The sequence below is a fragment of the Osmerus mordax genome, chromosome 7 (genome assembly GCF_038355195.1).
Source record: "Osmerus mordax isolate fOsmMor3 chromosome 7, fOsmMor3.pri, whole genome shotgun sequence".
Lineage (NCBI taxonomy): Eukaryota > Metazoa > Chordata > Actinopteri > Osmeriformes > Osmeridae > Osmerus > Osmerus mordax.
Genome location: NC_090056.1, coordinates 15866656 through 15887491, shown reverse-complemented (window position 1 = coordinate 15887491; position 20836 = coordinate 15866656). Strand labels below are relative to the sequence as shown.

The 20836-nt window shown below is 46.5% G+C and overlaps 4 protein-coding genes across 6 annotated transcripts; 1 reads left to right on the top strand and 3 right to left on the bottom strand.

Annotated features, from left to right (window-relative positions):
- Window positions 1–540: 540 nt before the first annotated feature.
- On the bottom strand, window positions 541–4923 carry mbd1a (methyl-CpG binding domain protein 1a). Of its 2 annotated transcripts, XM_067240540.1 has the most exons (11): window positions 4781–4923; window positions 4258–4335; window positions 3965–4027; window positions 3712–3780; window positions 3542–3580; window positions 3223–3375; window positions 2837–3049; window positions 2435–2593; window positions 1569–2027; window positions 1135–1434; window positions 541–799 (listed from the first exon to the last, which is right to left on the bottom strand). In XM_067240540.1, the coding sequence occupies exons 3-11, from the start codon at window positions 4013–4015 to the stop codon at window positions 626–628; spliced, it is 1617 nt and encodes a 538-aa protein (XP_067096641.1). In that variant the 5' UTR covers window positions 4016–4027; window positions 4258–4335; window positions 4781–4923; the 3' UTR covers window positions 541–625. The 2 variants fall into 2 exon arrangements, with proteins under 2 accessions (XP_067096641.1, XP_067096640.1); XM_067240539.1 differs by lacking the exon at window positions 4781–4923 and having other exon boundaries at window positions 3965–4445.
- LOC136945331 (uncharacterized) lies at window positions 4325–8684 on the bottom strand. Its single transcript, XM_067239094.1, has 5 exons — window positions 8654–8684; window positions 5644–6680; window positions 5431–5507; window positions 5217–5270; window positions 4325–4335 (listed from the first exon to the last, which is right to left on the bottom strand). Exons 2-5 carry the CDS (start codon window positions 6519–6521, stop codon window positions 4325–4327), a joined length of 1020 nt encoding a protein of 339 aa, XP_067095195.1. The 5' UTR covers window positions 6522–6680; window positions 8654–8684.
- A 1289-nt stretch (window positions 8685–9973) lies between these two features.
- cxxc1a (CXXC finger protein 1a) lies at window positions 9974–15404 on the bottom strand. Its single transcript, XM_067240168.1, has 14 exons — window positions 15269–15404; window positions 14721–14836; window positions 14410–14510; window positions 14145–14281; window positions 13573–13728; window positions 13069–13218; window positions 12871–12975; window positions 12449–12639; window positions 12030–12237; window positions 11731–11841; window positions 11346–11395; window positions 11117–11213; window positions 10766–10918; window positions 9974–10619 (listed from the first exon to the last, which is right to left on the bottom strand). The coding sequence occupies exons 1-14, from the start codon at window positions 15269–15271 to the stop codon at window positions 10473–10475; spliced, it is 1725 nt and encodes a 574-aa protein (XP_067096269.1). The 5' UTR covers window positions 15272–15404; the 3' UTR covers window positions 9974–10472.
- Window positions 15405–15998: 594 nt separating this feature from the next.
- Window positions 15999–19059, top strand: zgc:113363 (uncharacterized protein LOC791449 homolog). 2 transcript variants are annotated; one of them, XM_067240501.1, is made up of 5 exons: window positions 15999–16122; window positions 16456–16642; window positions 16871–16999; window positions 17401–17637; window positions 18038–19059. In XM_067240501.1, exons 2-5 carry the CDS (start codon window positions 16492–16494, stop codon window positions 18295–18297), a joined length of 777 nt encoding a protein of 258 aa, XP_067096602.1. In that variant the 5' UTR covers window positions 15999–16122; window positions 16456–16491; the 3' UTR covers window positions 18298–19059. The 2 variants fall into 2 exon arrangements, with proteins under 2 accessions (XP_067096602.1, XP_067096601.1); XM_067240500.1 differs by having other exon boundaries at window positions 17401–17685.
- Window positions 19060–20836: the final 1777 nt, after the last annotated feature.

Sequence of the window (20836 nt, the reverse complement as noted above, 5' to 3'; positions counted from 1 at the left end):
ATTTCACTGCATTCATTTTGAAGTCCAGATTAAACCAGCCCTGCCCCCCTACTTAGACACAAAATGCTAGTGTCATCCAAGAGCCTTAAATAAGATACCGGCCTTTAATGATGACATCACTGGGACGAAAGGAGATCTACAGTAGGGTGCACGTTTGTCTCCTGCATATAGTCATCAGTAATGACTATTACCTGGCAGGAGGGTCCACAATCTGTATCAGCACCATTGTGAGTATCAGTGCAGCACAGATGAGAGAGAAAGGAATGCTGTGACTGGAAGGAACTTAAGGGATATTCCTTAACAGGTTTACAACTACTTGTTACACGGCTTACGTGGAGCTACAGTTTCTGACAGTGGAAAACACTGTCCTTTTATAAAAAAGTTCTGTTGAGTTGGATGTCACGCTGGATTCTCCGACACCACCCTTTTCATCAATCCTCTTCTTTCTCTCATCCGCCCAAGTCTATATTTTCTTCGCTTCCCTCCCCTCTTCTCACCATTGATCCCTCACCCCCCCCTTTCCCTATCATTCAACCTCCCCAGACTGTGACAGTGTCTCCTGTCACTGTCACCCTCCTCCGTCTTCCTCCTCCTCTGACATCCTGTCACTCAGTCCCTTCCTTGGTCAGAGAGGCAGTACTTCCTGGCAGTGCTCACAGCGCTCCTGTGATTGGGGCACCAGCAGGAGGCAGGTGGCAGCCCTGACCAATAGGATGGGCTCTGAGAAGCTCCGGGGCAGGCCATGCTCAAACCCTCGGCACACGGCCATGCCCTCCAGCTCCAGCAGTAGGCTCACCACCTGTCAGGGAAACAACTGGATTATATTAGGCACCCCACAGTCACACACACACACACACACACACACACACTCAGTGACTCCCACACACACACTCAGTCTGAAATGTGGAGTCAGGTGGCTGAGCGGTTAGGAAATTGGGCTAGTAATCTGAAAGTTGCCAGTTCGATTCCCAGCTGTGCCAAATGGGCAAGGCACTTCACCCTACTTGCCACGGGGGAATGTCCCTGTACTTACTGTAAGTCACTCTGGATAAGAGCGTCTGCTAAATGACTAAATGTAAATGTGTCCACGACACATTCCTTGGTTCATTCGCTGTGACTCGTTGGTCCCCTCACCTGGCTGGTGTTGGCGAAGCAGAGCGGGTGCGAGTCGTAGAGGGTGTGCGTGGGCAGCAGGTGGTGCCGCTGCACGGTCAGCTGGTAGGAGAAGCCAGGCTGGATGTTGAGCACTGTGTCTCCCATGGTGGACAGCTTGGAGCACTGCAGCAGCTGCAGCCTGGGCCCCGCCGCCATCACACACACCCAGTGGGCGGGCAGCACGGTGCGACGCAGCACGCGCAGGAAACGCAACAGCGCCCTCTCTTTGCCGTCCAGCGCGTTTATGACCTCGGTCTTCTCTGCCAGACAGTACGGCACCTGGGGGGAAGGGGAGGTAGGGGGGCAGAGAAAGGTTAGGGGTTTGGTGGTGTACTGAACCTCCTTGTGGGGTTTCTGATGGCTGTTCTGAACAGAGAGAGTAAGAGAGAAGGAGAGAGAGTATGCGAGCTCACCAATTCAGGACCGTCTTCTTGATCTTCCTCTAGCGTGACCTCACATTCCACCTCAGTGCTGACCTCTTCGCTCATGCCAAGTGTGTCAGGTGATCTGATTGGTGAACCAAAATCAAGCTCCACCTCTATGTCCACCACCCTGTCAGCCTCACAACACTCCATCGGAGCCAACTCCTCTTTCAGCTGGACCAGCGTTGAAGGGTTTGGGTCATTGCAGTTTAAAGTCTGCCCGAACTCCCGTTGATTCAGCATTGAGGCTATCATTGGCTGGCCATATCCCTGACTAGGTTGGTTCAATGTGTTCTCATAATTCAAAGGCTGGCCATTCTCCTTGCTGGGTTGGTTGAGCGTGGGTGGAGGCCAGCACTGGTAGTCAGTGCTCTCCTCTTTGGGTTGGACTAAGGTTAGGGGAACACCATCCAGGTAGCTTGGCAGGCCAGGGCTGACACTGGATGGAGTCTGAAAAACAAACATGACTCTTGCTACACACATATTATTCTGAGACAGGAGCTTCCCAGACTCAAATAGTATGTAGCTGGATAGAAGCATCTGCTAAATCATTTTTTTTTTAAAGCTGGATAGAAGCATCTGCTAAATCATTTTTTTTAAAAGCTGGATAGAAGCATCTGCTAAATCAATAAAAAAAAAAATCTGTGTTAGTGACACCATATGGTGTGTTCTGAGGGGGGAGACAGTGGTCAAATAGGTCACCGATTACACCCCATTCTCCATACTCAATCTGATTCTCACACCTCCATTCTCTCATCTCACTCCCGTCCCTCTATCCCTCAGCACGGACCCTGCCCTCCCCTCCCTCCTTACCCCACTCCACCCTCCCTCTCCCCTCATCCAGGATGAAGACTCACTGTGAAGTGGGAGGGCAGATTGGGTGCGCTGAGTATGTTGGGAGGGAAAGGATGGCCATTGACCTGGAGGTACTTGTGTGGCCCTTGCTCCTGAGTGGGCGGGGCTAGTGCTCGGAACACTTCGCCCGTCAGAGGGTTCACCACCACGTAGGAGGCCAGCTACAGGGAGGAACAGACGACAGCTTTAGGTACCTACTCCACCGATAAAAGACACGGATGGATGACATCCGCTCTCAGAGCTCAGTTAGTAATCACAACCCGAGTGACAGTGAGTGGGTTTTCGAACGACAGAAATCTTCACATCCGTTTGTATTGATCTATCCAATCAATAATACATTTAGACAACCTCCTGCCCTAAAAAAAGGCAAGGTTGACGCCATTAAAGTCATTTAGAAAGCTCACATGTGTCACTGGAGTCCCGGTGTGTTCCTTGTTCTGCGTCTTCACATGAGGGGTCCACTCCCCGTCTCCGCTGCAGGTGCTGTTCTCTCCCTCCTCCTCCTCCTCGTCTGTTGTGTCCTCAGAGCTGTATCTCCTGCGTTTCTGGGGCACTTTTCTCAGGGTGGGTCTAGCGACACCAGGCCCAAGCAGGTCCTGGCTGGCCTTGGCTGGTTGCTGACCACACACACACACATTTATATGAAGAAACACACACCCCACCCATCCACACACACACACACAAAGACACACACCACACACAGAAGGAAACACAAAGCCATCACAAAAATGCAGACACAAACACATCAAGGTTAAAGTGAGCGCTCTGTGCTTGCCAGTTGGCTGCTTACCATGGCTCTGCATCTGCGCATGAGGCACTTCTGCTTCAGCCTGCCCTTCCCCCCGTACTTGGGCTTGTCCATGCAGTATTTACACTTGCCACAGTCCTTACGCAGACAAGCAGCACACTTCGTACAGGCCACGCTACGAAACTTACGATAAAACTAAGATGTGAGGGGTTGGAGGGGGCGAGAGAGAGAGAGAAGGTAAGTGAAGGGTAGAACATTCTTGTAGCAGGGGGGATATTTGACTCAAATCGCAAAAGTAAGACACAGCCTCAACCATGGTTCATTGTTTGCAGTAGCGTTGCTAACAGTTGGTAATACGTACAATCTTGAAGGCAGGAGATGTCTTTCCTTTGGCATGAGCCTGGTGATTAAAGCAAGGTCAGCTGTTGTTGAGATGACTGCTCAATATGATTGGCTGGTACCAGATCTAAACAGGCTGTTAAAGCAACAATTGCTCATTCTGGAGCACAAAGTGAATAGTCAGTCTCTCACCTGAGGGACTCTGAAGGCTTTTCTCTGGAAGGTGTCACCAGTCTCACTCTGTGAGGGGGACTTGCAGAGCTGGACAATAATATGGCAAGACAGGAATAAAATGTCAAGATAAACCACCTTGTATATCACATACAGTCATTATTTGAGTGAGGTTGCTTGGCACAACCATGTTACCATGAAACAGTCCTCCACCCGTCTGTCGTTCCCTGGAAGCATAAACAGGAAACCACATCCAGCAGACAGTCATCCTCACCTTCTTCTGTGCTTTCCGTTGCTCCTGCTTTGCCTCTTCTTTTGTCACCATCTTGGCTTTTCTCTGGAGGGACAAAATCAGTGTTATGGTGACATTACTTTCCATTCACACATCCCATCAGTGTGCATGCGTGTCATTCACTAATATACTCTCTCTGTGACTGAATCAGTCATCTCCACTGGGCTCGACAACATAGACGTGGGGTTGGAGGACCAGGGAGAGTGGACAGAATACACTTCTACACGTGCATCCTTGTTTCTGGTTGTTACAGGGGTGTAGAGGGGTGTTGAGACCTTAACAGTCCTGCTGCTCTCCTCCTCCTCTTCCTCCTCTTCCTTGAACCTCCCCAGCACCCACCGGTCAGCCCCCACCTGGGGAGACACCAGTATATAACTGTCACCATCACAACAGTCAGCCAACAGTCATCGAACTATCACAACAGACAGCCAACTAACAACACTCAATCAGCAGTCAGTCCACCAACACAACAGTCAGTCATCAGTCAGACAACAAATGACAGTCATCTGTTACACCAATCACAAGCATTACAACGCTTACTCGGACCCAGTGAAGAGACACAACATTTGTGCTTATCTTCCCTTGTGACAAACAAATCTGTCACTATACGTTATAGTCAAAGAATAAATCCCTCGGCACTGTACTTCTACGATACTATTTATGCCACACCACAACCCTTGACACAAATAACCATTTAAATGAATCTGCAAAACAACCAACCAAATCAGCCAATCACCGCAGACCAGAGCAAAAATATGACTAACACATAGATAACAGTTTTAATGGATGCTACTGTACCTCTGTGTGTTTCAATGGTTTACCTCTAGAAGACTGTTTCCACCCCTGTGGCAACCACAAAACACAAGAGGCAGAAGACAAGCTAGAAAAGACTGGTTGAACCCAGCATGGTACAGGTCTCAGAAAATACTCTTATTGATTCTAATGCAATTTAATCTCGAGCTGGCAATCTCGTCTACATGACCAATCTGACTCATTTTTTAAGTGCTACAAAAACAACAACATTGCACCAACAAAGCAACCTATCAAATGGTTCGGTAGATTTGGAGGGATAACTGCTCTACAGTATTGCAGCCAAAGACGTCTTCATGCTAAACCAGGTCAAAGCGCGGTCAGCACAAGTGTCCTGTCGCTCGCACAACTAAGGACAGAGAGTCATACAAACACAGATGGATGCACATTCAGAAAACATTGATACACACACAGAAACGGTGACGTTGGGCTGGTCTTACCTTCCTGAATACTATACTTGGAGGAGACTTTTTCTCTGCTGAATAAAACAAAAAACAAAGTTCCGCATTATTTGCAAAGTAGGCCTTTCAAATTGCAAACTCTGCTGCACTGGTCCGCAGTCTTCTATTGGCATGCAAAGACCCTGAAGATGATAAACTATGGTGCGTAAATGAAGATAATGTGTTTGAATTCCCTACGTTTGCACAAGGGACACAGCTCTTCCTCATCAGCCGTCTTCAAGTCTGGGAGCGAGCCTCCACACTTGACACAGTTTCTGTAGAGAAGGTGTGGATGGAACAGGGGATAAGCAAGAAAAAAATCGCAATCAAAAGCAATTGAAATAAAAAGCATGAAGATATTTCCTTCTTCCTAGTTTTTCTTCATGGTCCTCCTGGTTTATAGTTTCTCACCTGCCCTGCAGTTTCTTCACCTGGTCGTGCCCATTGAGGGAGGAGCCAACTCTTCCCGAGGCCTGCCTGGTGAGCAGCCTGAGGTGGTGGGGCTTGCTGGGGTTTGCTGAGTCCTTGTCTGATGGTGGAGAACGTTGGTTTTGGCTCTGTTTCTCAGTGGTTCGGTTGGGGCTGATGGGCCGCAGGAGGGACTGGGGCAGCTGGGGGAGAACTGGGTATGTTGTTGCGGGGCTGAGCCTGTGAGGGGACAGCAGCCTCAGCTGGAGAGAAGGGGAATGGGAGACCGTTGGTGCCACATCATCATCATCCTCTTCATCTTCTTCCTCCAGGGGCTCCAGCCAGCCAGGGAGACTGTCGTCTAGCTCAACCTCGACACCTTCAACCACGACTGGAGCCTCGGACTCTACCTCCCTCTGGTCCCCGTCTTCACTGGACCAAGCCTCGATGCAGCCCTCCGCTCCCACACCTAACATTTCACTCTTCAACCGGCAAGCTGTTTCATCTGGCTCTACGCCAGACTCCACACTTTCACTGGCATGGATCCCTCCTGAATCTACAGTCTGATTGGCTCGGATCGCTCCTGACACCTCACTCTCATTGGCTTGGCTTCCTCCCATCTCTGAAACCTGACTGGCAGTGTCCTCTTCCTGATTTGCAGTCCCATTGTCTATTACCCCTCCAAGGTCTGCAGCCTCATTTGCTAAATCGTTGCCAGATGTGTCCATGGAAGTCAGCTGGTTCAATCGCTCCTTGTCCATCAAAGTTTTCTTCCAATAAGAGGTTACTGTGGGCTTGTCTACTTTACAGTAGTATACTGGTAGCCTGACTGGCTGCCTGACAGGCAGCAGATCACTGTTAATAAGAGTCTCTTTTTCCATGCCATCCTTCTTTAACCACTAGACTAATAGACCTTTTTTCTAGTACCAACTGAAATAAAAATCTCCTCTCCAATCTTGCTTCACCATCTCCACAGCAGACGGCAGAGTCGGTGTCTTTCTCCAATGGTGATTGGGCATGCTGACAAGCAGCAAACCATTCTAGACACACAAAACAATTATGTCATAATTACATTTACATTACATTTAGTCATTTAGCAGACGCTCTTATCCAGAGCGACTTACAGTAAGTACAGGGACATTCCCCCCGAAGCAAGTAGGGTGAAGTACCTTGCCCAAGGACACAACGTCATTTGGCACGGCTGGGAATCGAACTGGCAACCTTCAGATTACTAGCCCGACTCCCTCACCACTCAGCCATCTGACTCCCATCTGACTCCCGAATTAGTAATTACATTTTAAATATGGATATTCTTGTTCAAAACTACGCAAGCTAGCCTACAAATAAGTACTTGAGACCGAACATGACATGAACTAGGTTCTTAATGATGGAATCATTAAGAACCTAGTTCCCCCCCCCCCCCCCCCCCCCACTGAATTTCCAAGGCTACACATTGGAGGAGCGATCTCTGAATATACTTAGCCCGGGGAAGGCAAATGAAAGAGTGGTTGTCATGGTGACTGTTTTACAGCGTGCAACCGAGCACCGGGCGACAAAAAACTGCACTGCAGCGTATTAGTCACTCCATGGCTGATGCCACGTCTAAAAACACTACAGCATAAACTGTCCAATGATATAACACCGCTCAGACCGGTGGAGAGAAAACACCTTCCGGAATGAGGTTGCCGTTATAGATTTGTACGGCCAAACGTCGCCCTTAAACAGAGGCTATGCTGTCGTGATGGTCTAATGACGTGTGGGTTGAACACGTTGACATGTAGGAGACCAAGGCTTCTCTGTTGGTGACACAGGTACCGTGACTTGGGTGTCTGCTGAGGGCATGAAAAAAAATTGCATACATGGTCTATAGCCAGGAACTTATGATGTCCTCCATGAGTAGGCTGTGAACCAAATCTCACAGGCCACGAGCCTCAGTAGGTGGATGTTGTATTAGTTTGACTCTGCGTTGGGGTTCTAGACACCTGGACTTGACGAGGTTGGTCAGAACCCCTACATTAAGCTTCTCTGAGTCTCGCATGAAGTACAAACTGTTGATGCATTCACATTATCTTAATAGAAATCTATATTAATGAATTCACTAAGTTTTCTACATTTCAACATTAAAGTATTTATTCACTAACCATGAACTAACCCCCCATGGAATTACCCAAACACCATTAGTAAAAAAAAAAAACCCTGAGTTACAAAACAGCTAATTGAATTTACAATTGAGAAGGAGCAACCATGACCAAGGCATTGGCTAATCCAACACTGATTGGTTGATGTATTCTACAAACTCCCAAGTATTAAGAAGGAAACCTTGTTGACACTGTAGTTTGACCACAAACACGACCACATATGTGGTCTAACGGGACCGGTTAGTGGCTGATCAGGAATGACAGATTAATCAAACTGACATTATATTTTGAGCATAACTGGCTCTAAATCTTTCATTAGGGACAGCAGCTGACAGTTTTGCATTCTTGGGAAAGTGTGTCTGACGACTAGCTAATTGGAATTTTAAGAAGTTATAGTCTCGGTGTCTTCACTTCATTTACCAATAAATTAAATCAATGCAATAACCAACCCATTCAATTTGACTTATACTTGCGGGATGGGACGGCTGATAAATCATTTTTGTCTACATTTGTGTGCATTAAAAGACGTTCCTCTGTAGCAACCAAAGACTGGTAGCAACTAGCAACAGGAAATGTGGGGGAAAAAATAGGATATCGTCGTCGTCCCTCCCCCTACAGCTACACCACCTCCTCACTTGCTCCCTCCGCTGCTCCAAAGAAGCTTGCGACGTGTTTTCATCCGCGCGACTGGAACTCGCTTTGAGTGCTTGATGCACAGAACTATTCTTCGATACCCATTTATGCCATGTTACCGATACATTTAACTGACTACTTTAGTGTGTCATTTTAGTATGTTGCAGTCAGCCCATGTCAATCATTTTACGCATTCCAAGAGTTCGAACTGCGAATTAGAAACAAATTAGTTCCATACTCACACCCGCACGTCTACTGCCAGTCCAACCTCCGTTCTTTTTCGCGATCACTGAATGTACTGCGCATGTGCAAAGTTGGAACGATCGGTACGAACTAGTTTGGATCGTATGACAGAGAAATACGTAGGCTAGCTAGCTATGTCGCAGGCTACGTTTGTAGGTTACGCATGTAAATCTTTGGTTGTCACTAAGTACGCTTTATGTAGCCTAGCCTACTATACGGCGATGCGCTGTAGCCTATGTCAACATAGTTTATCCGTTCTTGGGCCCTTTTGTCAAATTTATTATTTACTTTCAGACATATTACGCCACATAATTAAATTCACAATGGCAATCCAGTGTCACATTTACAATACCACAGGCCAAACGTCGGCATGGCTTTGGCTACTTAAGTTAAGCGTATATTTAGGTTAGACTCGCCAATTAGTCCTAGCTTTCCAGCGCTCATTTCTAAATAAAATCGACCAATAGGTCTACATCACGCAGACTGTATAGTCTATGGGGTCTACATCATGCAGAACAATTAAATTACAGGTCCGGCAGGGACTGGGGGTTGAAAATGTGACTAGCCTAAACCTTTTAAAAACATACCTATCCTACATTTAGGAGAAAAGCCTATGCTGTTGAAGATTGTCAACTGAGGAGCTGCATTAATGGATATCTAATAATGACAGTTTAAAATGATCCTCCTGTCAAATGTACCTAACGAAGAATCCATACCCGCATCGCTACCCAAGCCAAAATTCCTCTCGCGCGCTCCGGCCTATTGTTTTTTTCAAGATGGCGCGCTGTGTCCAATGAAATGGTGGTTCCGAGGAAGGAGAGTGGTTGGGGGAGGGGTGCCTCGATATACATAAAAACGCACTTTACATGTAATTCCGAATGAACTGAAATGACTTGAATGATTTACTTGCTTAGAAGTTCCCTGACTAATCCACAAACCCTCAATTAGGTCGCATCGATATTTCTATTACTGGGCTGCCAACTGTTCCAAAAACCTTGGAGTAAGATTTGGTATTTTGTGCCCCCCCCCCCCCCCGCGGCGAGCGTCTATGAGTTCTCCCCCCCCCCCCCCCCCCCCCATCCCACCCCCAACCATGCGAGTTTTTACGGCTGTTCGCGCGTCTATGTTGCTTCTCTCCGTGAACGTTGCCTTTTCAGCGTGAGATATAAGAGGTGTGGCGTGAGAGCGTGTAAAATGGTTGAAATGCGTGTCTCACGGCCAATGCGTGAGTTGGCAGCCCAGCTATCACACAGTCGATGGAAAAGGTCAACTGATTCAAATTTGCTTTGTTGATTTATTTATTTTACAAAATGTTGGCAAATGTAATGCGTTTGACAACTCAAACAATTTACAGTAATTTGTGGGCAAGAAGTACCATAAAATACATATACCAAGAAAACACGATACTGTCAAAAACTTTCATGGGAGTGATATTCTACATTAAAACTAGTCCCTCTTCTCTAAAGTGAGTAAAAACAATACACATACAATATTTTCAAGCTGCCCAATCTCAAAGGACTGTAGTAAAGTTGTAACAACATCATGATGTGTAAATAATCTAAACTTGGATCGGCTTATGCCAAATCCCACAAGGCCAAATGGACCCCTTGAAATCAAACCATCATCAGGTATGTCCATGACATAGTAGTAGACTCATGCAATCTTGTATCCTTCCATGTAGTCATCTTTCCATAAACTACCTCAGACTTTTGCCCATCTGTCCGCCTGTGTTTCTGTGTTAGTGTCTTGCTGTCCATCCATCTGATAGACAGATTATTACTTTGTCCATATCTGTCCATCCTTGTCTCTATTGAACATCTACCGGTCCTTGCCGGAGCGCAAGTCGGTGGTGATGGGGTCATGCTGAATGGTCTGGTGCAACATAAGAGCCAGAAGGCCCGCCCGATTGGTCATTGCTGTCCGTACATTCCTCTCCTGCTCAAACAGCTCGTCCAGCTTGTACCACTGGAGGGAGGGTAGAGAAACAAACAGAAGGGAAAGAGAATTAAGGAGGGGGGGAAACTTCAACACAATTAAATAACCCAAACAACATGTATTGTTACATGTAGGTAAAGCTAACAGGGGTGAAGATGTAGAGGTCAGTCTCGTACCACTCGGACTCTCTCCAGATCCACCTCTGCTCGCCGCAGCTTCTCCCAGCAGTAGTGTTTGTTACATTTGCGTTTAGCCACCCTGCAGTACTCTCCAGTAGGCTCAAACACATCCCTCACTAGGGGACATCCGCACACCTCGTCCACAGGCACCTGAAGAGGAGACAGGCCAGATAACCACTACAGAACACTAGTGCTGTTCTAACTGATGAATACTCCGAAGATAGAGATGTAGGTAGGCACACGGAAATACAATAACCCAGACATGCAGACCGAACGGTTGGATGTCAGAAAGTACCATGCTATCAGGCAGTAGCGTAGGGTGTTCTAAAAACCTGTTGAGAAACACACCTTTGGATCCCTTGAGTGCTCTGGACACAGCACCTGCAGCCGCTTGCAGTAGGTCTTACTCTGAGGGTTGTAAACATCACAGAACAGTCTGGTGGCTCTGGGGAACAAATTGAGACATGTTGGTGCCCCTCAACAGACTGATATTCCTGACTGGTCAACCAGGAAGTGTTGACAACATTCCAATGTGGAAGATGTTTACATATTGAGAATGAGTAAGTAGTAGTCTTACCCTTCGATGCGAGTGGGGTACATGGATCCAAAGGACGTCTGACTCTCGTACTGTGGAAGAAGGAACATGATAACACTCAGTGGTGTCTTAACCCTTGTGCTTCCTTCGGGTCACATGACCCAAAGGTTCATAACGAACCATCGTTGCGTTTACCCAATTTTACCCAATACAAAAACTTTTTTTTTTACCTTTGCAATGTGGGGGGTCTGAGACAGCCCAACGGTTAAAAGAAAATGCTTCACTTTGTTTTTGTATGCGGTAAATTTGTCGCAATACGACGGTGGGTCACAATGACTGATGGGTCAGAATGACCCGAAGATAACACAAGGGTTAACATGAAACACACCATAGAGTCTGGAAGAATCCAGCCTCCCTGTCTACTGACCTTGGCGTAGCACCTCTCCATATGTCTCAGCGCCACCTTGGGGTTGATGGGGTGACTGCAGGACACACAGAAGATCTGTAGGTCCGTGTCGTCCCCTTCTCCTTCATTCACCTGAGGACATAGAGACATGGAGCAGGTTAGGCACTAGGATCAGACCTGAACATAATATGAAGGTTTTATTAATGACTAATTTACACAATTTTACACATTCACAAAATTGAAACTAATACATTGTTGAATACATCGATGAGGATTTGAATCAATGATGGCATAGGTTGATGTGACCCCTGAACTCTGACCTCCTCGTCCTGCTGCACGACCTGCTGCTTGGCCTTGGCGATGATGCCCTCCAGCTCATGGAAGCGCTTCTCCATGTCGGTGAGGCGCATGCGGGCCGACTGCTGGTCGCGGCGGATGCGCTCCAACAGCTTCTTGCCCTGCTCCTCGGCGATGCAGGGGCTCTGCTGCCACTGCTGGATCCGCTGGGGCAGGATCTCATAGATACGACTGCACAGCGGGGGAGGAAGGGCAGGCACGCGGGAAGACAAACACAAACAAGTAGGCAGACAAACAGAATGACAGGTAGGAAAGCAGGAAGACTGGTTGGAAGACATACAGGTAAGCAAGCAAACAGCAAGTAGTAACTTGAGCACAAAACACAAAGGGCTACATCAATTAGAGCGTTCTGTCCTACAGTGGAATCCGGGAGAATCCTTACTTGGCAGCCAGCTTCATGCCACAGTCCTCAGAGCAGTATTTAGAGTTGGCGCGTGCAGCCTCCACACAGCCAGGCCCCAGACACTGCCTGGTGGCGCTCCCCTCCTTCACCTCTGTGCTGCGCTCACTGTGGCGCACACGCTCCCGGTGCTTCTGTTTTTGCTTGTGGCGACGCACTTTATTATCCTCTTTCTGAGAGTGAAGGGAGGGATATTGATGAGGAAGATGAAAGGACAGACAGTAGAGATAGATTCATTACCACAATCAAGGTTGGTTCTAGATTTAGAAATGGAAAAGTTTTTTTTTATATACATCCATTTGTACCCAACAGTTAGATGCTGAGTTAATCAACATTAGTGTGTGTCTATTTTTATCTGGGAAAGAGGCAGAAAGAAAGACAACAGTGTGGTAAAGTTAGTTTACCTTCTTCTCAGACCTCTTCTCTCTCCTCTTCACGTGTTTGACCTTCACAGCCCTCTTCCTCGTTGCTGGGTCTGAAGCACCATCCTCATCATCACTAGCCCATGGCTGGACACATCAGAGAATGAGGGGTGCTTAGCATAAATCGTATCAATCCCCACAAAATCTTACCATGTTGTACCAGTCCTACCCCAGTCTTACCATGTTGCTGTCATCGTATCCTGCAGCCTTGTAGTGCTGGTAGAGCTCCATCTCACTCTCACTGTACTCGTCTGACAGGTTCTCCGCCCTGCGCAGACGACCTCGGCCTTTCGCTGAGGAAAACTCCTCATCCTTCACTCGCAGCATTTTCTACAGGAAGGAGAGAGACTGAATATTAGAGCAGTGTCAATGGCTGTCACCGAGGAGGCTTCCCACACAGGGTTACCATGGTGGGAGAGGGGTGTAGAGATTGGATGCTGGGTACATGGTATTTTACACAATGGTACTCATGTGTGTTTGATCAAACCCATCCTGTACACAGTAGTTCCTACTCTCATCGGTCCCAGTCTTATCCACACAGCTCCCCCTAGAATATTCTAACAGCATTACAGCAATCCTAACAGGAAACTATGTCTGTAAATTTGAGATTCTCAGATTCAAACAGATCCCAGAATGCTTAGAAGTGGACAAGATAGGCCATGTTAGAAGGTCAGAATCACTCACTCTGGCTCGCACGTCACACTGCCTGAACCGGCACTTCTGGCGGATCTTGTTGGGTCCTCCGAACTTCTTCATGTCCTTGCAGAAGTCACACTGGGCACAGTCCACAGTCCTCATGCACGGCTCACATTCACCACACATGCGGGCTGACCGCTTCACCTGAGGACAGACAGAAACAGCTCAGCCTGGATCAGAACAATGACTGAAACATGATCCTACGTTTTGTTTGCAATTGTTAGGACAAGGACAGCATTCTATGCCTTTTGTCTCTTTTGTTCTGACAAACCAGCAATGCCAGGGCCTAACAATACTACATGTAGGTCATATGCAAGTCCTGAATTTACGGAGATAAGGTGTTCCTTTTTAAGTATATAGTTAAATTAGTCGTCCTACATCAATGATTCATTTTAAACCCTTCATGTCATTTGGAATTGACTAAAAAGTTTAAGTGATGGTAGCTTGTGTTATCATTTCAGCTAAACAGATGTATTGTTACTCCAGTCTATCAAACCTCTGACCAGAGATAAAGATAAGTGTAGACAGTAGAAGTGTAGTGACAGAGATGAGTGTTTTACCTTTGAACCTCGTCGCCGGTCCATCTTCATGTCAGGAGTCCCGCTACGCTGCTGTTTGTCCATCTTCTCCATTTTCTCCTGGTCCACCTCCTTCAGCTTCTTAGGACGGAACTTGATCTCCAGGGAGCCGTCTTTAGCTAGTCAGCCACACAGGTTACCCACACACATGCATGTTAAACAGAACACGCTGGGCCACTCAGGAGAGATCATGTGTTTTTCAGACCACAAATCTAAACCGAGACCTGTGTCCCTCAGGTCTGCTCACCTCGACATTTCTCACAGTACCAGACCCGGATGGCCTTGGCAGCCTTCTCTGAGATGTTGATGCAGTCGCCATGGAACCACTCGTTACAGCTGTCACACCCACTGCAGGGATAAAGGAAGAGGGAGTTAGGACCAGGACAACTGGGGACCTGGTACAGGAAAGCATTAAGTGTGTGTGTCATTGCACTACTATTTAGTCCTACAAGTGCTGTGCATGTGCCTGATGTGTTGTCTGATGGATCATGTGACTGATGATGTGACTGATCAGGGCCCGAGTAGTGTGTGGAGTAGCAGGAACAGAACACCACACACATCATAAAGCAGTTGATGTCAGGCCTGCGGCAGACACAGTAGACAGGAGCGTTGACCCGGTCCATACAAGACTCCGGCCCAGGCTTGTCAGGGTCTGCATCTGACACCTCGCTGTCCTGGAGAGGATCCATCAGGGACACATCACAACACACCATCACCCCAGCTCAGTTTCATCCTGTTTCTATCAGATGACTATCATCTGATAGGCTGCAAGAAGATCAACCCTTGGTGTTTTACAAACGCTCATTTCAAGCATTAGTGAATTTGCAGGGTTTATGTTGTATGATGTGGGCTATGTCTGATTTCAATTGGGATCTATTGTTTACGTTTATGTCTGATTACGTTAATGATCTATCTTCAAATGATGGCATGCAATATATTCGGCAACACAACTGTGTAAGGAATCTAACACGTTTATACATAGTCATATTTTTTTGGTTTGTGACCAAGCTATTTGTAAAACAAATCAGCAGTTTTGCTAGTGGACAATGCAACTGTCCATTTGATGGACCGCTGCAGATATAAGTGAGAACAGCTTCCCCACTTACCATTCTCTGGATCCCGTCAAGCAGACTTTATAAAAAAATATAATAATACGGACACTTTAGTGAAGAGCACGCCAGTTGCACTAAAATATTACATAATTTCTGCCTGTTTTGTATTTTCAGTTGCCTTCAAACAATGATTTGATCCAAAATGCTTCGTGTCCCCTTCTTCTCTTTTCTAGTTGATGTAACCTAATGGTTGACATACCGCCATCTAGCGTTTGTAAGAAATTCACTTCAAAATATATTTTTTCTTTACCGATAGATGGCAGGGTTGGAATAGAATATTTGCAACATCAGAATAATCTGATTGTTTTAAATACTGTCTGTTCTACCAAATGAATTAATCTTTTGTGTTTTAAATCGAAATGTTTCGTGTCCTCTTTTAGGCTAGTATTGTTATAAAATAACAACGCATCATCTGACTAGCGTATTACATATTGTAAGTCTGTCAATACCAGTTACATTTAGAAATAGGCCTACATCTTAGCCTACAAAAACACTGAGCCATTGAACTATTGTAGGCTACACTGAAAATATATATTAAACATTCGGGCTCCAACTGGGCCATTAAGCCTTGCGCAACAGTGATTTATCTCGGGTGAACTCTAATGATTTAAACACAACTGTACCGTCCATGGTGCCATATCTTTGTGGAGGAAGAGGGGGTGGTCGTTGATGACGCTCAAGCACTCAATAAGTTTTGCCTCCCCACAACGTTCAGACCCAGCTGCAAAGGTCTGCAGTACAAATGGAAGGATATCCGACAGGAGCTGGGTGTTAACTTCATGTCGTTTTATTTAACCTTTTAATATTTAAAAAACGAGATAAAAGTCTGGCTCAAAAATTAAGCGCAGGTGAGAATATTTTATTCACATACTGTATGGCTTGTGTTTTGGGGGGATTTCCTTATGTAGCATAGTTTGTTTTACGGATGTTTTTGTGTGATGCATGTTTCATAAATAATATTTTGTGTACCACTTTTTAATTCCTTCTTAGCTCTGAAAACACACACACACGCAGACACAAATTGTTTATTGCCTGGTTACACTTATATATATGGCAGCTTCCAAGTTTAAAGTTCAGTTCTTATACCTACATTTTCAGTTACAGTGTACAGCCAGGGTATGGAGAGAAGGGGAGTTACTCTTTATGTTTGTAAGCAACCTCCTCCCTGTGTATCCCCCCAGGGAAGTCTCCAGGTATCTGGACAGGAGACTGGCACCATGGAAGCTGGGGTGCCCCCTCAGGGAGGCGAGGGTAGCTTTAACACCCAGACTAGTCTCACCCAGACTGGGCCAACTAAGGGCCTGGAGCAGTCTGAATGCCCCATCATCACTCAGCCTTTACCCAACAGAACACTCCCAGAGCACACAAGTGAGACTAGTCTATGGAGGAATCGCTCCTATTCCTGTGTGACACTACTTGTGTAAAGATTGTGTAATAGAGTTGCATGGTGAAATATATTTGAAACACTCTTTGTTTTGTCCATTTGGATTTAAATGCCTATAAGGCTGTTGTTTAGTAAAGTGTTTGTCTTGTGCTATCATCTGTCAAGTACCATAGATTTGACATAGTCTTCCTTCATGTTGGTGCACATGACAGAGTTCTCCTCAGAGACTGATAGAACGGAGGATGGAGACAGTGACGATTCTATGACAGACAATCTCTCAACCAATGACGTTGCTCGACTCTTGCCTAACCACAAGTCCACCAATCACAAAACGCAGAAAGGTAAGGTTGCTACTCTTTATTCAATGTTTCATTCATCTGTTCCTTATAGTCATAGTAATAAGTCATTTTTATGTGTCACTCTGCAATGAGCTAGGCTGGATAGTATTTATCTCTGATCTTTTCCCCTCTCTCTCTCTCTCTCTCTCTCTCTCTCTCTCTCTCTCTCTCTCTCTCTCTCTCTCTCTCTCTCTCTCTCTCTCTCTCTCTCTCTCTCTCTCTCTCTCTCTCTCTCTCTCTCTCTCTCTCTCTCTGTCTCTCTCGCTCTCTCTTTCTCTGTCTGTCTGTCTCTCTCTCTCTCTCCCTCTCTCTTTCTCTCTCTTTCTCTGTCTCTCTCTTTCTCTCTCTCTCTCCCTCTTTCTCTCTCTCTGTCAATCTCTCTATCTCCCAACCCCCTCTCTCAGAGGACCCCCCGAGCAAGGAGGACTCTTCACCCAGGCCAGAGGCCCAGATCACGGGGGACCCTCCCATCTGCACTCCCCCGTCTGCCTCCTTGCCCCCTCTGCCTCCCAAGTGTAACGGTCACGGAGGGCAAGAAGGCCAGGGTTGCCCGGGCAACAAGAACCGTCTGCCCTCCGCCACTAAGAGCCAGCAGTCCTTCAAAAGTGACGCAGCCCAGATCCAACAGGTGGCAGGGGACGGTGAGGAGGACCCAGATCACCTCAGGCTTCAGATGCAGGAAACACAAAGTGGTGTTTGTGTGTTGAGCACTCACGGTTACTAACAATGTTGTGGCTCTGACAACTTTCTACGTGATGTATGAACCGTTTTTGAGCTCTTATGGTATCTTACGGTATCTTAAGGTATCTTTAGGTAGCCGGCGAGGTGTTGAGGGCGTGTGTGTGTGTGTGAGCGAGAGACAGCTGTTATCAGTGGGCCACATGCAACTCTCAGGGCCTCTATCTCACAAGGCACACTTTGATAGCTGCTATCTGCACCATGTTTACCTTATTCACATGTTTATATGGAGTGTATATATACAGAGATGCATACATCTCTTATGTTCTGTGTTTGAACGTAACTTTTCCTCTCTCCGTCCAGACTGCTGTGTTCACTGTGTGCTGGCCTGTCTGTTCTGCGAGGTCCTGTCTCTGTGTTCGGTTCTGTCCCAGTGCCTGGCGTGTGGCATGGGCTGTGAGGCGCTCTGCTGCTGTGGCGAGGGGGCCTCGGGGGGCATGGCCTGCTGTGACGAGGACGCTTGCTCTGCCCTGTGGGATTGTGGGATATTGGAGGACTGTTGTGAGTCGTCCGACTGTCTGGAGATCTGTCTGGAGTGCTGCTCCATCTGCTTTCCTGCCTAGGACCAGCAGTGAACAACAGACTGGATGGAAATGTGTCCCTGCCTACAGGACCAAAGGGCCTCTGGAACCCTGTCACTAATAGTCTCTGTCAGTTTAGTTGTCATGATTATCCCAATAAAATGTCACCTACCATGCTGCTTTGAACTGGACTGCAGACTGAAAAGTCCCCGACCTACACCTGAACTCACTTAAAGGGATATTTCACTAAAAAAAAGAAACAGTTTAGGCCAGGGCTGGTTTGCCCTGAACTGACTCCCTCATTGCTCCTAGGAACTGATGTAGACCTGGGGGATGATAAACACGAATTACCAGCAGTGTTTGGACTTTTGAAGATAAGCTTTAAGGACCCCCCTGAGGCTTGGTCCAGATCTGAGAGTGGCTTTGTTCCACAAACACCTCTCTACCAATTGAAGTGCATGTGACGTGTTCTCATGTTTGCTCCGCCTTGTCTTGTTGTTTTGTTTGTTTAGACAGAGGTTTGGCCACAGCAAAGGTTGAGTAAGCTGCACTGAAATGTTCAGCCTTCAAAGGCATTCACGCAAACAATGAATTCCTAAGTTCAGCTTCTGAAGAGACAGTCACTTCTTAGACAGATGGATGATTTAAACAGCCCATATGTTTACACACATATTCTACGAAATTTGTGAAGTGAGTTATATTCCTTCTTAAGTAAGAAAACTAAAGGATTGGGATATTTCTTCTAGTGAATCCTGCAGTTGTCACTGTCTTTATTTATCAATGTGATATGAATAAACCACTTCCAGTTTATCTGGGAAAATTTTATTTTTTCTTCAGTCAGCTCAAAAGCTAAACTTATTCTCAATTATTCAGATTATTGTCAGTATGCATTCTGAATTACTACCTATACATATACTGAAAACATAACATAAAAACACTAAGAATGGATTCTTTGTCAGGACATCACCCCTCAACTGGCTGTGTCAAGAGAGCTCAGCTCTCCTGAACTACTTTCCCATGCAACTTTTCTTCTCTCATTTTAGTTAAAGCATCCATTTCCTCTCCTGTTTCCCTGTCTCTTTAACATCATCGTACAGTAGGATGTAGATTTCCACGACTGAATGTGGTAGACCCAGTGTGCTGAATCTGGTCTGCATGAGGCCGGCTTGGAGTCCTAAAATATTAGTCTGTGTGTGTTGAATGTTACAGCTGTTCTCTAGCTGTGCGTCCATGTTTGTGTGTCTGCATGTGTGCTGACTGAGAATATAGCTATGAATGTGTCAGCATTGTTGTATTTGGGGTAAGTTTAATTGAGGTTGTTGATGTAAAGGAACAAAAGTGCAGACTCAGACATCTCAAGCGCATCACAGACGTGCTCAAAGTGGGTTTACACAGGTGTGTTTGACAAATGTAGACCATGAGACAGATGTTGGCCAGAATCGAACCAAACTTTCAGTTGTGAGTGTTCTGTTTAATCCTTTAAATGTTCTTTTGTAAATCTCTGGAAAGGATTCTGAGAATTACTGTAGCTGCAGATGGTCAAATGAAACTTGAATGAAACTACTTTCAACTTAGTCAGGAAATTAGAAACATACACACACTTTATCTCTTGAACAATATCCACCCCCTGTTTTCAACCTTCTAACCCAGTGTTTTTGGTAACCTTTGTTAGACTTGGCAGGATGACACCGGAAAGACAGACAGAGATATCTGGCCTCTACTGTACACTACCCCAAGCTAGAAAGTATCTCCGAAATACACCTCAAACTGTTACGGTATGTGTGTGGGAGAGCAAGATTAGGAGAGAACAAGGAGTTGAGATCCCTCCAAGATGTAACGTGATAGCTGCCACACCTTTGCAGATGATAAACGTACCAATAGCATGACATATTCTCTGATTCTTCTACAAAACATTAGCTCACTGTCCCAGGGCAGAGTAAAGTACAATGCCCAGCGCGGTGCTGCAGTGATCCAGTTGTGTGAGGAAGAGGGGAGAGCAGGAGAAGAGAGAGACCCAGGGACCTTTTTGGGAACTGAAACATTCCTGGAGCAACCCAGCAGGAGCCAGGAGAAGTAGAGTAACTGTCTTCATGAGTCACACTGCACACTGCACCTACATTACGGTGTACAGACATTTCACACCAAGTCACAGATAGTTGTGTGTTTGTCTAGATGGATGATTCCAGGGGGATATCTGTGTGTTTGTCCAGCACACTGGTGCTTGTGCTGGGCTGGTCCGGCCGGGTTTGGAGAACAGGAAGGAAGAGGGTGTTTATTGTAGCGATGGTGCCAGGCCATCCACAACAGGAAGTGGAGGAAGTGACTGAGATGACAGGCCCTGCTGACACTGACGCCCCGGGGAGCAACCAGCCCAGCCCTGCGTCGTTGCCCCGGTGACCCTCCGCTTGCAGCCAGCCGAACATCAAAGAGATGTCCATCCTCTCAGACAGGAAGCAGCTTTCACAGCTCCGCCCCTTCATCAGTACTGGTTGCTGTGAGAGGCAGATCATCGTTCGCCTGGTATCCACGATGACCATCCAATAGCAATCTATCCATCAATCTGTCCATCACACTGTCCATC

Excerpts from the sequence above, each read along its gene's own strand:
- zgc:113363 (XM_067240500.1), top strand. The coding sequence starts at position 16,492 with ATGGAAGCTGGGGTGCCCCCTCAGGGAGGCGAGGGTAGCTTTAACACC. Across the intron at positions 16,643-16,870 it reads AACACTCCCAGAGCACACAA|AGTTCTCCTCAGAGACTGAT; the intron begins GTGAGACTAGTC and ends TGCACATGACAG. Across the intron at positions 17,686-18,037 it reads TCAGATGCAGGAAACACAAA|ACTGCTGTGTTCACTGTGTG; the intron begins GTGGTGTTTGTG and ends CTCTCCGTCCAG.
- mbd1a (XM_067240539.1), bottom strand. The coding sequence starts at position 4,069 with ATGGAAAGTAATGTCACCATAACACTGATTTTGTCCCTCCAGAGAAAA. Across the intron at positions 3,581-3,711 it reads AAGCCTTCAGAGTCCCTCAG|GCTCATGCCAAAGGAAAGAC; the intron begins GTGAGAGACTGA and ends TTTAATCACCAG. Across the intron at positions 1,435-1,568 it reads AAGAAGACGGTCCTGAATTG|GTGCCGTACTGTCTGGCAGA; the intron begins GTGAGCTCGCAT and ends CCTTCCCCCCAG.
- cxxc1a (XM_067240168.1), bottom strand. Across the intron at positions 12,238-12,448 it reads GGCATGAAGCTGGCTGCCAA|TCGTATCTATGAGATCCTGC; the intron begins GTAAGGATTCTC and ends CCCGCTGTGCAG. Across the intron at positions 11,396-11,730 it reads TGGAGAGGTGCTACGCCAAG|TACGAGAGTCAGACGTCCTT; the intron begins GTCAGTAGACAG and ends CTTCTTCCACAG.
- LOC136945331 (XM_067239094.1), bottom strand. The coding sequence starts at position 6,521 with ATGGAAAAAGAGACTCTTATTAACAGTGATCTGCTGCCTGTCAGGCAG. Across the intron at positions 5,508-5,643 it reads GTGAAGAAACTGCAGGGCAG|AAACTGTGTCAAGTGTGGAG; the intron begins GTGAGAAACTAT and ends CCTTCTCTACAG. Across the intron at positions 5,271-5,430 it reads GCTGTGTCCCTTGTGCAAAC|CAGAGAAAAAGTCTCCTCCA; the intron begins GTAGGGAATTCA and ends TGTTTTATTCAG.